Raw genomic sequence first — 14,610 nt, 5'->3', positions numbered from 1 at the left:
ATCTTCTGTTTCTGTAACGAAGAGAATAATGACGAAATTAAATAAAAATCGTGTTAATGATCTAAAAACTTTTCTCTCTCTCTCTCTCTCTCTCTCTCTATCTCGGGAGAAAAAGTTTATGACGCGAAATATCGCAGGTCCGAACGATAGAAGATAGATGACGATGCGGACAAGAGGAATATAATTAAACACGTGACAACGGCACATGATGCTGCGAACGTCCGGCGTTGACTTTCGCCGATAAACACGGTGTTGACACAAAGTAAAACGTGGCTCATCGTGGCTGACAAACGTGACGTGCTTCTCATCACAAAGCGCGGACCATTAGCGTAAATCCAGATTTAATAGGCTGAGGGAACAATAATGAGTACACGCCGGACTCCTGTAACACGGGAGTATGCATTATTCATGTATTCGTGATAGCCTAGAAATTTCCATTGGCAAATCGGCATGATCGGACCGACCGGCATACGGTGGAGAATGCCTTTTTTTTCCAAGGAAAAAAAAAAAAGAAAAAGAAAAAGAGATTCACCGCATGACTGTTAAATTTCGCGAAATTTTAGATAAAGTTTAATTAACGCGGATGTCATTATATGACGAAATAATTAAGCATGTAAATGCATATAAATATCATAAAGTGTGAGATTATTCCATAAATATTTAAAGTCCTGTTTCCTTCTAATTATGAAATTAGGTTAAGCTGAAGGTTCTCTGTTTATTCGTAAATATACAGGGTGTCCCGCGACTCGTGACTCAATTGAACAGATGGTGTATTCCACGTGCAGAAATGAGTTGAAACAGAAGAACGAAATTTTTTTCATTAAAGCCTTCGTTTCCGAAAGAATCCAATTTGAAAATTTATCAATTATAATTCGACCAATTATCCACGTTGGATAAATGGATATTCTGCGCGCAAGAATAAATAAAAAATGTAGAATAAAATTTTCTCATTCAAGAAAATGATAAATCTTTAAACTCGATTTAAACGGAGCATCTTACTGGAAAAATCTTACTTTACGTTTTTTATTTATTTTCGCGCGTAGAAGAAGAACCTCAATTATTCTTTTCTGCCACGTCTAGAACTACCTAAATTCAAATATACTTCAATTTTCAAACATTCAATTTTCTCGAAAACCAAGGTTTCAACGAATCCTTCTTGTTAACATATTTTCACATGTCAAATAAATTGTACAATTAAATTGCACATTGCTCTGTAGAAAATTGGAACAATTTCTCTAAGATGGCACGGCCACGGCCATTATTCATCGCGCGAGACACACGCGTTTATTTTTACCCTTGCTTAACCTCTTGCATGGCAACGTTATGATTCTTTGATGTATCGTTCTCACGTCGTTAATCGATATCCATTAAGATGAGAGTTCGTGGAACCGATGCGGGCAGAGAACGCGGCGAGCCGAGCGGGAAATGCCGACGTGGAACAGATTAAGGGTGCACCGACTTGTAACTCTTGCTCGATTTCCCATCTGGGGCACAGTCTTTTGACATTTAAAGAAATAATTGTGACAGGAAGATGGCGTGCTTTCCGTCTTTCGTCTTTGAAACGATTCGTTTTTCGTTCGACGCAACGTGAGAATGCCCGAAACAATTATATCCTCGAGAGCGGATTTCAATACCAGGAACAAGCAGCTGTTGTTAAACGTTGTTGTATCGCTGCTGAATTTTAGCCTTGGGTAGAAAATAATATTCCTTTACTCTGTGGCGAAACTAATTTGCGAGAATTACAGGGATCGGTGTATTTACGTTGCGTTATAAACAAAGGGGATTTAGCAATTAGAGCCAGCCAAAGTCTTCCTCTTCTTCAACGAAGAAACTCTGCCTGAACAGATTAAATTTCGAATCAATTCGGGTCATTTCGTTGATTGAAAAGTTTAAAAGGATAAGCTTTGATTCTCTTCCTTCCCTTTCTATCTTTGCAACCCTTTTTCACCTCTGTCATTCTACTTTCTTCTCTAGTTTTACTCACTTTACTTTCGGTTCTCCATTCTCACGTCTCATGTTAGACAGCTACAACGTTAGAGCATCGAGAATCATTCAACTTTCAACAAAAACGTTCTGATCCCTATATTAAATCGTTGGCTCTATTAACTCCCCAGTTAACTGAAACGATGATCACAACCCTTGCAGAAGCGAGTCGGCAGAAACTTATGCAAAATGTAATTGGCTCGGTTTCAGTCGGCACTGAAAACGTCGGGCGCTAAGCTGAGGAATGGAGGGAACGTGGCAGTGGGAGCAGCGAAAGCACTGCCATATCATTCTGCTCAACCCTTTGTCGTACGTAAAGGAGAACCCGGAACAGGCTGCAGGTGAGTTCTTCTATATCAGCAGATTTTTTGCTCCACCTGCCCTCCTCACGGCTGATATCTCTCGGCTGAACTCACCGGTACGAAAGAAAGGACGATTCTCAAAAGAGAATCCCCGTTTTAGCGGCAAGGACGATTATGCCTTTTTATATCTTCGGAACCCCTAACGTCGTGCCGCGGCCAACGGTTCAAGAGAACGTTTGAAAAGAGAGAGAGAGAGAGAGAGAGAGAGAGATGCTCTCTTCTCGAACATGGAAAACCAGTACGAGAGTACAGCCGGTAGTTCACGCGAGAAAGAAGTTCTTTATCTACTTCGACCTCTCTTTGCCACGTTCGCGCTTGTCCACTCGTTATCGTTTGCTTATCGTTCCACGTTCCATCGCTGTTCGGAAATCGTCACTCGCAGAAAAATTCTATATATATCCTCGCGTCTTTCGAAGTTATCTCGAAATAATCTTGTCTTAGAATTTAAGGGCTTCTATTTCTGCGTTGCAGCGAAATGAAGTCAGAATTTTTATCTATGAAGTTTTATTTCGAGTTCTTTGGCTGGATGTTTACTCGATTTTTGAATGATCTTCGAACTGGAACTGTGGAACGGGTAACTTTCGATCGCAAATAAAACAATTGCATTGGCAACAAATGTCACTCTTTGAAAAATACAGTCAATCTACTAACAAATTCAGATGAAACGCTAAACTTATTTTATCTTCGAACGTTAAATGCAGAGTGTCCCATATGGAACTAACTACTTATAAGTAATTTTCTCTTAAACTTTTCGCTATAGAGAAAAATATTCCAAATAAAACTTCCGAGAGATTTCAAGATGACCTTTGTTTTTCTTTTTTTTTTTTTTTTTTCAATGAAACTCACAGTATTTAAAAAATATTTTGAAATCAAAAACATACAGTTCTATTTAAAAAAACGAACGTTACCTTGAAATCCTGGAAGCATCACCATTTGGACAAGATTCATGGTCACTATAAGATATCTTCCTCGAAACAACGTAAAACATTCTTCTCTATAGCCAATAGTTCAAGAAAAAAATTGCTTAACCTCTTGCGCTGGAATCCAGAATTTTTTGTTCGAAAATTGTAACATTTTCCCAGCTTTAAGTGAAAACAAACTAGGCAAAACAAATGATAAATTTATTACTTCTAAATAATTTCTATCGAGCGATATCGTACCGACGAGTTCGAAAAGAAAGCGACGGAATTATTGTACACGGCGTTTGGCCACTCGTTATGGTCCGCAATCAGTTGCCAGCGCAAGTGGTTGAAATTAGCCTTGAAAAGGCTAGTGTCTACCGACAGTTTTGTACACGTGTTCATTTTCCAGATGAACGAAAGCGGCTACAAGGTAGTCTCTGCAAGGAAGAAGAAGACACCCTGAAGAAAAGGAGTCGCGTGCCGGGTCTGTAGCGCTCGGTAAAGAGAGGAAGGGCCCCCCCGAGCATCATCAAAAAGGAGAAGGGGTCGTCATGGGCCCGGCACACCAAATCGTACCCCACTGAGCGATGCAAGTAGTTAGGGCCGGGGCCCTGCTAGTGAGCATGTGGCTCACTAGAGAATGAAGAAGCAAAACGTCCGGACCCTATCGTTGATCGTCTTCACGTTCACCTACCTCCTCGTCGGCGCTGCAATCTTCGACGTTCTCGAGTCCGAGACGGAGAAACGACGCAAAGAAGCATTGGACGGTACATTTCTTGTGTCGATCGATATATAGACTAACGACCGGCCACTTTCGGAAATTACATTTACCAGGAGGGTTGACAGGCTCTGTTAACTCGCGGATCAGTAACGAGTATCAATGAGAACGTATCAACAACTCGATTCAATTGAAAAGTACAATGCGATAAGATACGAGGGGAAGAGAAAGGAAATAAATAAATAAATGTCTTTCGTCTTTTGTTGACAGCCATTGAAAAGATGGTTATACGCAAGTACAATATAAGCGAGGACGACTTCAAGATCATGGAAACAGTGGTGCTGAAGACGGAACCTCACAAAGCCGGTCAACAGTGGAAATTCGCCGGAGCGTTTTACTACGCGATCACGGTCCTCACCACTATCGGTACGTTTCAGTCTCAAACTAAATTCTATCTAACGTGTCCGCTCCAAAAAGAATCCTATCTAATTATTTAAAGTATTATACCTTCGTTGCATTATCGACTATTTGAATTTGAATTTGAATGAATTTACTTTGAATTTACCATTAACTTTTCCCTTATTGACATCGAGTATAGACAGATTGTGTTCTCCAATCGTTTTCATTCTCAATCAGATGGAAATAAACGAGAAAATTACGAATAGCGACGACGGGCTTTAAATGTTATATTAAAGCTTCCGTCTAAATAAATGTTTATTAACGTCAAACGCATTCCTACTTTATTTCGCCAAATTGCATTTCGTTTAAACGTCCCCTCTTCGATGTATCCCATTTCCGTTGTTTGCGCGTGCAATGCAAATTCGATTATTACGTTTATCGAATCATGCTCTCTGTATTCGCCGATTGCCTTTCAGGTTACGGACATTCGACGCCGAACACCATAAGCGGTAAACTGTTCACGATGTTCTACGCGATCGTCGGTATCCCGTTAGGACTCGTAATGTTCCAGAGCATAGGAGAGCGTCTGAATAAGTTCTCGTCCGTCGTTATACGGAACGTAAAGAAGCTTCTTAACTGTAAGGATGTCCAGGTAAAAAAAAAAAAAAAATTACAAACTCCGCTGTCCTTCCGCTTGTACTTTACGCCGAACTCGAGCTCGATCCCAACGGAGTCGAAATTTAAACGGTAGAACGATTGAGGGAAGAATTCTTTTCGTTTTCCTTCTGAAAATTTCCAAGGTGTGTCTAATTTTCGAAACTTACGGCAGCTTAACCCTTAATTTAATCTATTTGAATTTCCTTCTTCACGACAAAGCAAAATTTCGCAAGAACAACCAGACTGTAACGAGCACGCGTTCGTGATAAAGGCTCGCGATATCTATGTACGAACGTACCGCGAAACGTTTTGAAACGCGTACGTTTATCAGAGAGGCCGAAGCCAACGGCGGACATTGTGTAATTTCCAGGCCTCAGAAATAAATCTTATCTGCGTGGTGACGACCTTATCTTGCTTAACGATTGCGGGAGGTGCCGCGGCGTTCTCTCGGTACGAAGGGTGGTCGTACTTCGACTCCATCTACTACTGTTTCATCACCCTGACGACCATCGGCTTCGGCGACATGGTCGCGCTACAAAAGGACAACGCGCTGAACAACAAGCCGGAATACGTGATGTTCGCCCTGATATTCATTTTGTTCGGCTTGGCTATCGTCGCCGCCTCCCTCAATTTATTGGTGCTGAGATTTGTCACTATGAATACGGAGGACGAAAGGCGAGACGAGGCCGAGGCTCTACAGGTAAGGAAACATCGCGCCAGCTTTCATCGTCCATCGAAGTATCGATCTCTTAGAATACACTTTAGACCCCCAGGGAAATATCTGCGTCATACCGTTTTCGATGGTTAATTAATTCCCCTTTTTTCCCCTTCCACGTTAAATTCATTTTAAATAACGGCTTGATACATCGTTTTCAATTTCTCAATTAAAAAGTTAGCTTCCTTTCCTTTTAATAATTTTCAAGACGAAAAAACGATCTTTGTGCGTCAGTTTGTAATTCTTTCTTTTCTTTTTTTTTTTTTTTTTTTTGAATTACACAGTTACCTCTCTGTAAGGGTACAAAGTAACAGAAACAAGTATTCCTTGATCCTTTCACGTGCAAAATTATATTCATATGCATAATTAAAAGACATTTTCAATTCTAACGAAGTCGTACAAATATGAATCGAAACGTATCTTTTTATACGTATGTGATAAAGAAATTTCAACAACCCTCTGCGGTCTGCGTCTCTGGAGTGAGAATTTATCAAACGCTGGAACGCTGTGCGACAAAGTACGAGACAGACTTGTCTTTTGAGCCTGGACATTTGAGGAAACAGCAGTGAAACAACAATGACACAGTTAGACGCAATTAGAGCATAATTCATTGTCAATAGAATTTTATCAAAATCTACGAGCTTTCCGATTGACCGAACAATACACAGCGTTCTAGCGGCGACACGTGACGCCGGACCGTGAAGGGTTGGTGTCCAGTTACCGCGTTACCCTGAACCGCCAGCCACCTAGCCGAATCAATACAAGAAAAGCTTCCAACAAAACCTCCGTTCCACGATCTCTCAACCTCTTCCCCATTCCCCGTAAATCAAGCCTCTGACCCAGTGGAAATTCGCGCGAACACGTTCCGACGGTAATGTACCAGCTAAAGCAACGGGCGAACGTGTTCGCTGCATAACGATTCCGGATGACAGAAACGCGAAAAGAGAGTGAGAGAGTGAGAGAGTGAGAGTGAGAGAGAGAGAGAGAGAGACAGAAAAAAAAAGAAAATTGTTATGACGCAGGCTGCGCAAGGAGCAGTGCGCCTGGAGGGCGACGTAATAACGGCGAACGGCTCGATACTGTCGGGCCAAGTAGGCAACCACGGTGAGACGATATCGCTGGACGACGAGACGTCGGTCTGCAGCTGCTGCTGCAGTGGATTCCAGAAGAAACGACGGAGACCGCGGTTCACGGTTCGCCGCTCGCCCGGTAAGATCTCGCACCTGCTGCCGATGCAGCAGCTGCCGACGTTGAACGCGCGCAGCAGTGAGCTACGCCCGCCTCCGTTGACGCCGTTGTTGCAACTGCCGCCGTTGCATCAACATCGAGCCAGCATCTGACGACCGTCGACCGCCGTCAGTATGTTATCAGAGCAACAACTGCCGCGACGGGTGTCCGTTTGAGGCTCTTTCCCTCGGCGTGCAACGTCGGACGAGGGACTGATCGTACGGAGGAGGATGATACTGAAAGAGAGAAAGAGCTTTTGCTGGCGACGACCGCTTCAACGAATTTAATCCTAGGGGGATCGATCTCGCCGCCTCTCCGTTATGAAACAGTCGTTAGTAACCATACCATTAGCGGGAAGGGTTGAGTTGTTTTGAGTTGTTGAATTGCGTTTCATCGGGTTGGAGAGGTCGTAGATGTTGAATGTAAGTCGCGTGATTCGAATAGTAGGCAATTATTCATGTTGCTTGGCTAAGTTTTAAATCTCCAGAGTCACGAGTATTCAACTTGTCGTCATTGACGGGGTCTCATGAAAAATAAGAATGGAAATAAATGATTGTCGATGGAGAGGGCGATTGGAATTGAACGTAGTCTTGTCGAGAAATGTATTTCTTTCAATTCAACGAAAATGTGCAATATTTGAATTAATCTGAATAAAATAAATCTAATATTTGAATTAAAAGTGATAAGCAGATGATTGTTAGATAATACATTTTGAGTTCGAGCAATGTGATATTAACGTTTAGTTAATTTTACGTAGAGTAAAGAGAAACTGCACGTTGAATCTTAGGAAAGTATTCATTGATCGGAAATATAAAATAAAATAAAACGTCTACTCGAAGTTTTAATTTTCTCTTCGAATTATTGAGATATGGGATGGTATGGTTATTGCGAAATTACCGCAGGAATGACGAAATTCTAGTCAAACGTCTTTCAATGAATGGAAAAAACTCCATTAACAATATCGAAATGCGTAATGTAAGAAAGTAAAAAATTGGCGATTTCATGAAATGAACTTTTTCCTTGAAACCTCCAACAGTAATTTCGAAGAATCAGTAACTGAATAAAAATTTATTTTGAAAAATTGTAAGCTAAGTATATTCGAGGGTGGAATTCAAGTGCTTCCTATGCTCTTCCAATATTTTAAAGATCGGACATTCTTCTCGCAAATTCGCTGGCGAGCTGATATTTCGTGTGCTGTAAAAGGCGACGCAAAGTTCTTCCATTGAATTGTCTCGATACGAAGGGAAACAAGACAGAATCTCGTCATTTATGCGATCGGGCGGCGAATTGACTCTCAGAAGCAAGTGTTGTGCATGTACAAAGAAAAAAAAAAAAAAGAAAATAAGGGGGTGTGCGAGTGATCATGTGTTCCGTAGCCAAGAAGCATTAACAAACAAACCAAAAAACCAAAAAAAAAAAAAAAAAAAAAAAAAAAAAAAAAAAAAAAAAAAAAAAAAAAAAAAAAAAAAAAAAAAAAAANAAAAAAAAAAAAAAGAAACGAACAAAAAAAGAAGAAATAAACACGTGAAAGAAGGTGAGAAAGAGAGAGAAGAGAAGAAAGAAGAAACTATATATATCTGCGTTCACACTGCTACAAGGAAGAAAGAGAGAAATATATATTATAAACAAAATATATACACACCAAAAGACATATACACAAGATAAACACGACTTTTTTCATTAAGAAAGCATTTTACAATTTGTATATAATGAACTATAGATATTACACGTACGGATCTAGGTGTACGGAATTAAGGCGTTTCGATCTTACGATGTGTATAAGTACATACTTGCGAGATAACATTATATTATTTATCATGTGAGTGCGCGGGTACATGACCGAAATCCCATTCTCGATTTTCCATTTAAACTACCGTTTAATTAAACTACGTTTAATTAAAATGATGATCCAGATCGTTGAATGATCGTGGCCGTAAACTACGTAGAACTCTAGCTACAGTAGATCTCGTCACGCACGGACGTTCGATCGGGAGGAAATTAAATTTAAACCAAAATAAATTTTAAAAAAATATACATGTATACATACACACATGCAACACATACATAAATACGTACGTACATACATACATACACACATACATACATACATACGTACGTACGTACAGACATACATATATATACAGACACGCACACACATACACACATATTATCTAACGAAGATAACCAATCCAAAAGCTGTAGAACAGGAGAATTAAATATCGTCCCTTGATCTTTATTGGTTACAGTTTACCTACAAAAAGTCAATCCATCGAGACACGAAGCACGTATTTCCGAATAGATAAACGCGTCATACTATAGTCGAACACGAGCGGAACAATTCTCTTGCCTTTTATCGACAAGTAGAACGTATTCGAGTATTTTTAAGGCGTACACACTGGATTGCACACACACATACACGCGTAGCGTAAGTAGTGAAACTTCGTTTTGCCCTCGCTCGGTCTTCCCCGAGTGAATTTTGAAACGGCCGGCAAAAAAGAAAAGAAAGAAAAAAAGAAAAATCAGGAACCCAATGCGACAGACACTTTTCAAAAAACCAAGACCTTTTTTTAATTTTCATTTGTAATCCATTTCGTTTCTCCCGTTCCTTTCGTTTACCGCATCGCGTCACTTTCGTTACGTGTCGACGTGAGTTCTTCGTCAACCCTTAACTTCATGCTAGATTTGTCGTCAAATCCTTATAAAATGCCATAAGAATAAATATATGTGCACGTGAGAACATTTCATTTCTAAGAAAGCCGCAAACGTGCTATATCGAATAGAAGTTCACGGATCACTGTAAAAGTTCGTAGAGAAATCACGCCATCTTGCGACAGGTGGATTGAAAATGTGATTACACATTTTCGATCCTATCCGACGTATCCTTTCGAGTCGACATAGTTCGATTGTACTGACAGTCAGCATCGTAATTCACATGGTGTTTGCAAGGTTTAAGCGTTGACGAAAACAATGAATGGCAATCGAAGCTGAAAGCGTCGTTGACCACGTAACCGGAAGTACTCGCGACTCGACGAATCAATCGTAATTACCGAACGTTTCATTCGATCGTATTGCATTTACCAAAAACCTATTGATAAAAATTCTGTTAAGAGAGGTGACAAGGAACAAAAGAAAAAAAAAAGAAAAAAAAAATTGGACGAATCACGATACACTCACCGTGTGTTCGAACGAACGAACAAACGAATTCCAATTTGTAACATATTAGGGTAGGAACAAACAACGATCGTGTCGATTGGAATGAGAATTTGCATGACTCATTTAACGGAGCGAACGCGAACATGTGAGCATCATATGGAAACGAATTCGAGGAATCTCTTATCGATTGAAATCGCATTTCATATTCTTTCGATCGAGGAGGATTTCATTTTGTAAGCTCCTCCGAACCGAATAAAAATGATTTTTTTGATCGTTTATATACCTAACTAGCAGTAAAGGACGGTAGCCTTTTCTCAAAATTACGAATTTCTAATTACAAATCCTTCTCCCTTTTGCCCCCGAGTCCAAGAGGTCATTCACATGCTCCCCGCTCCCCTTTTCCATCCATTTATCATTAAATTAGAGATTTATTATATTAACGTTAAAAATGAAATTATTCCCCCTGTGAGAATAAAGTTTCTAATAATCTGATATACATTTTTTTATTCTCAAATGGACGTTATAGCGTGTTAAGATAATACAAGGATTATATAGACTTTCATATAATACTTTATATTTATAGCAAGATTCCGTAACAAATAAATGAGCTTGTATTAATCCTATAACACTTTCAAGTCTGTAGCAAGAAATCACAGAAATATTCGTTTCGTCTTTATCGTTGTTCTTTTAGCGTTGTGAGAGTTAGCGTTTACGATACACGATGGAAACGCTTATGTGCAGAAAACATTTTCGTTTATCGATAGACAGTTTGTCACTAAATTGATGAGTAACATTGCATATCTCTGTCTGTTTCGAGTCTCAACTGGCGACGATCATAACGAGAGCAGTTAGAATGTTGAAAAAAGAAAAAAAAAAAAGAGTAATTCGAAGATTAATTGATTAAAAAGTAATGAAACGACACGAAAGCGATAGAAAAATAAATTCCGTTTGTCGTTAATAGACAGACATCGATGAAAGACAGTCGCGTGAGAAAAGAGCTTGTTTATACGAAAAAAGAAAAATGTTCTCGCAAGATGCAAGCTCAAAGTATCACGAATTATATTAAAGTGCCATTGTTTTTCTTACGCATGTTCAAATCCTTGTATTACTTTGGTAAAATGTATCGCCAAACGACAAGTAAAGGAATGTATCTCGACATCAATGAATAACGAGCTCTATTTTCATTAAAGACAGATCATAATTTGTAGCATACGATCTGTAATAGCATCGTTTTAAATTTTCAAGATGTTTGAAGAGTTTTCAGAAAGCGTTTTTTTTTTTTCTTAATTTGTACGCCTAATCGTACTAATCATAACGAATAATCAGAAAAATAAGTAGTACATAAACGTTCTTAGACTACTATTCAATCTACTATTCGTCATACGCCGTTTTTTTTAAGATTATCGCTCGATCTTACTGCAAAACCTTCAATACTAATTAATACAACGTATAAGAATGTGTACAATGTACAATTTCAGTACATTGTCCAATTGGCCATAAAAATAAAGAGAATTCGCCGATAATTGACAAACTCGTCACGAAAGTTTCTCTTCATCATGGAACATTCCTTATTTATCGATTATTCTTTTCTATGTGAACAGTCGCTTACGAATTTATACGTTTACGATCTTTGTTCATTTGGTATCCTACTCAAGAACAAGAAAAGCAAAGCGCTTTCACTGGTAGAGACTAACGGATACGAGTAACTGCAAACTGATGAAATTTTACTAATGTAAACGATGTCTTGCATACAACATACCTATATCCGGCACCTCGTTTAAGAAGAGAGAACTATATATTAACGATTAATTTTAAAAGAAGAATTTTTCAAATGGTAGCTCATACTATAAATCGTTAAAGTATATCGAAACTTAGGAGATGCATAGCCGACGCGGAAAGAAGATTATACCGTTCAAAGTCAGATTATATGCTTCATTCATTCGATCGCGATAGAACATTGCGTTTTTCTATCATCTTTCTCCCATCGATGTTTGATCATTTTAGCTTGTTAAAAAAAAAAGAGAGAGAGAAAAAACCGAGGTCTTATATCGATATGGTGTGAAATGTATTAAATATGCATAAATTGTCAACGATCTTCGACCAACGCTAGCTTAATTAGTCCCAGTATTGCTGGATAAGCGAGATGACGTTAAGACTTAACCAACAAGAAAAAAAAAAAGAACAAAACACCAAAAAAAAAGTGAAGTTTAAGAAATCATCAGTCGTTCTGATCCTTAATAGAGAGAGAAAAGCGGATGAGAAATTTTTGCATGGTGCCTGATGTCTTTCGATACATAACGACGTTCGCGAAGGTTACTTATCATTTGCACTTCTTACAGAATTGAATCGATTAAAAATTTGAAGAAATTCGTATTACTCGAGATTCGATAAGAGACGAAAAGTACGAACGATTTAAAACTTATCGATTAACAGACACCATCGTAAGAAGGTGTGAGGAGGCGCAAGAATTTTCATCCCGCTTGTTCCCCACATTCGACGATTCGAATCGGTTGAATTAACGTGTTGAATACGTTGATTGGCTTAAAAATTTAACGAACCATTAATTGGCATTTGAAATTTGGGAATAAAAATTGAAATTAAGAGGACGTGTTATGTTTAGCGTTCGAATAATTAACTTGTGTTGGTTACAATATTATGCGCCACTTTCATCTCGTTCTATATAAAATTCATGAAATATAAAATATAGAGATTCAAAACAAGCTTGAGTTTCATAGCCGTTACGCTAATATTTTATATAGGAATAAATTTTATTCGTTTGCATTTGTCGATTGCAGACGATTTTACGATCGTAGCTAGCGATAACATGTTCTATTAATTTCAATTTAACGCGAGCGATAAACTCGAACTTTGGAATGCATGTAAGTACGTATGATATACACGAATATATTCTGCGGTGTGACCGCGAAAATTTCAACTTCCCGCATTTTTAACTTTATATTAGTAGATAACGAACACGATGATTACCATTAATGTTACCTTACACGAATATAAACAATAATATTTGTAATAGCTGTAAATTTACATTACGACAACTCGGAGAGGTAATGAGATTAAACGAGAAAAATTTAGACACACATTCACGCAATTTTTGCTATTATTGTTATAGCATAAAGAGTAAGTAAAATAGTTACGAATTTAACAAATTAATTAACAACTAATTAATTAACTATATATGAGCATCGAAATAATACAGTTTTATTGCGGTTTCATTGACGACGCAGACTACAAGCTGCGAAAGAAAAAAAAAGTCGAATAAGAAAAAAAAAAGGAGAAGAAAAAAAGAAAAAAGTGAACGCAAGAGCAAGAAAAGGAACAACAAAATTTGACGTGTTGCACTTTCGAGGTTGTTTTGACAATGAGTCCTCCTATTAAACTTTCAACTACGACTTTATTCATTTTTCAAATCGTTTCACCAAGGAAACTTATTAGTAACAAACTTCATATCTAATACATAGATGCGTCTATCTATTCGCAAATTAATACCTAATATAATAGTTTGGCATCATTAAGAACATTGATTTCACCTGTGTCCTTCAAAAGGAATTCTTAATTCCTTCTTCAGATTTGTATTGTATATATAACGAGCGAGAAATTTTGTTAAAGGTACTGACAATTCGAGGAAGAGAATCAATTCTACTAAGAAAAACAATAAAAAACAAATTTCGACTTTAAGCTCAAAACTCTTTAACGTGTACATAATAATAGGAGGATTGACGAAAGCTTTCTTCAGATTGAATCGTGTTCCGAAGAAATATCTAATTACTATGCAGATATCTCCAAGGCTTTCACTTCGGTTTTCATTCTTTCTTAAAATTAATGAAATAAAAAAAGAAATTTATTGTGAAGAAGAAGAAGAAAAAAAATATCTGGAAGTACTGTCACTTGCGATAATCACGATTTTACTTCTAAGATGCGAAACAAGGTCCTCATCGAAAGAGAAAAGAGAGATTACGAAAATAGAAATCCTAATGGCTTGTACGGGTACAATTTTCTCGAAAAAAAAAAATCGAACGGAAGAAGACCACATATCCCTCGTTTTCATGTATTATAAATAATGCACCGTCGTTGCAAGGATCTTTAGAAGATCCCCCCTCCTTCCCTTTCCCCATTCGATAAAATAAAAGAAAAAAAAAGTATCGAAAGAAAAAAATTAATGTTAAACGAAATAATAAGAAAACTGAACGATTGAAGAGACGAAAATAAGAAGAAAATAAACATGGTAACAGCATGTGTGTGATCGAAATCGGTTCCCAAATCTGCCTGCATACACCGCCACGTGTACCGACGTTTAAGTGGATCGTAATTTGTAAATTACTATGGACTTCCTAATTATATGCTGGTATATGATAATACATGTGCTCTGCCACAATAAAGCAGTTTTTTTTATCTAAAATGAATGCCATCATTTTTCTCCCAATGTACCCAAATACTTTATTACCTTGTTATATTAAAATATGAACAAAATAAAATAAG

The 14,610-nt window shown here is 38.0% G+C and overlaps 1 protein-coding gene and 1 long non-coding RNA gene across 3 annotated transcripts in view; both read left to right on the top strand.

The window, feature by feature from the left end:
• The window catches only part of LOC122531931 (two pore potassium channel protein sup-9), a 172,484-nt gene extending 164,074 nt beyond the window's left edge, over nt 1–8,410 (top strand). For both annotated transcript variants that reach the window (XM_043660262.1, XM_043660263.1), the window contains exons 2-7: nt 2,194–2,324; nt 3,657–4,014; nt 4,236–4,391; nt 4,841–5,016; nt 5,392–5,721; nt 6,759–8,410. In XM_043660262.1, coding sequence (XP_043516197.1) covers nt 3,888–4,014; nt 4,236–4,391; nt 4,841–5,016; nt 5,392–5,721; nt 6,759–7,076 — 1,107 coding nt within the window. In that variant the 5' untranslated portion in view covers nt 2,194–2,324; nt 3,657–3,887 and the 3' untranslated portion in view covers nt 7,077–8,410. The remainder of the gene's footprint in view (nt 1–2,193; nt 2,325–3,656; nt 4,015–4,235; nt 4,392–4,840; nt 5,017–5,391; nt 5,722–6,758) is intronic.
• Nucleotides 8,411–8,456: 46 nt separating this feature from the next.
• On the top strand, nt 8,457–14,530 carry LOC122531937. The gene is made up of 2 exons (XR_006307422.1): nt 8,457–13,384; nt 13,420–14,530. It is a non-coding gene; the product is annotated as an uncharacterized LOC122531937 (long non-coding RNA).
• Nucleotides 14,531–14,610: the final 80 nt, after the last annotated feature.

This window comes from Frieseomelitta varia, unplaced genomic scaffold (genome assembly GCF_011392965.1).
Source record: "Frieseomelitta varia isolate USP_RPSP 00005682 unplaced genomic scaffold, Fvar_1.2 scaffold_428, whole genome shotgun sequence".
NCBI classification, from domain to species: Eukaryota; Metazoa; Arthropoda; class Insecta; order Hymenoptera; family Apidae; genus Frieseomelitta; species Frieseomelitta varia.
This window is presented reverse-complemented; position numbering and strand designations above follow the sequence as displayed.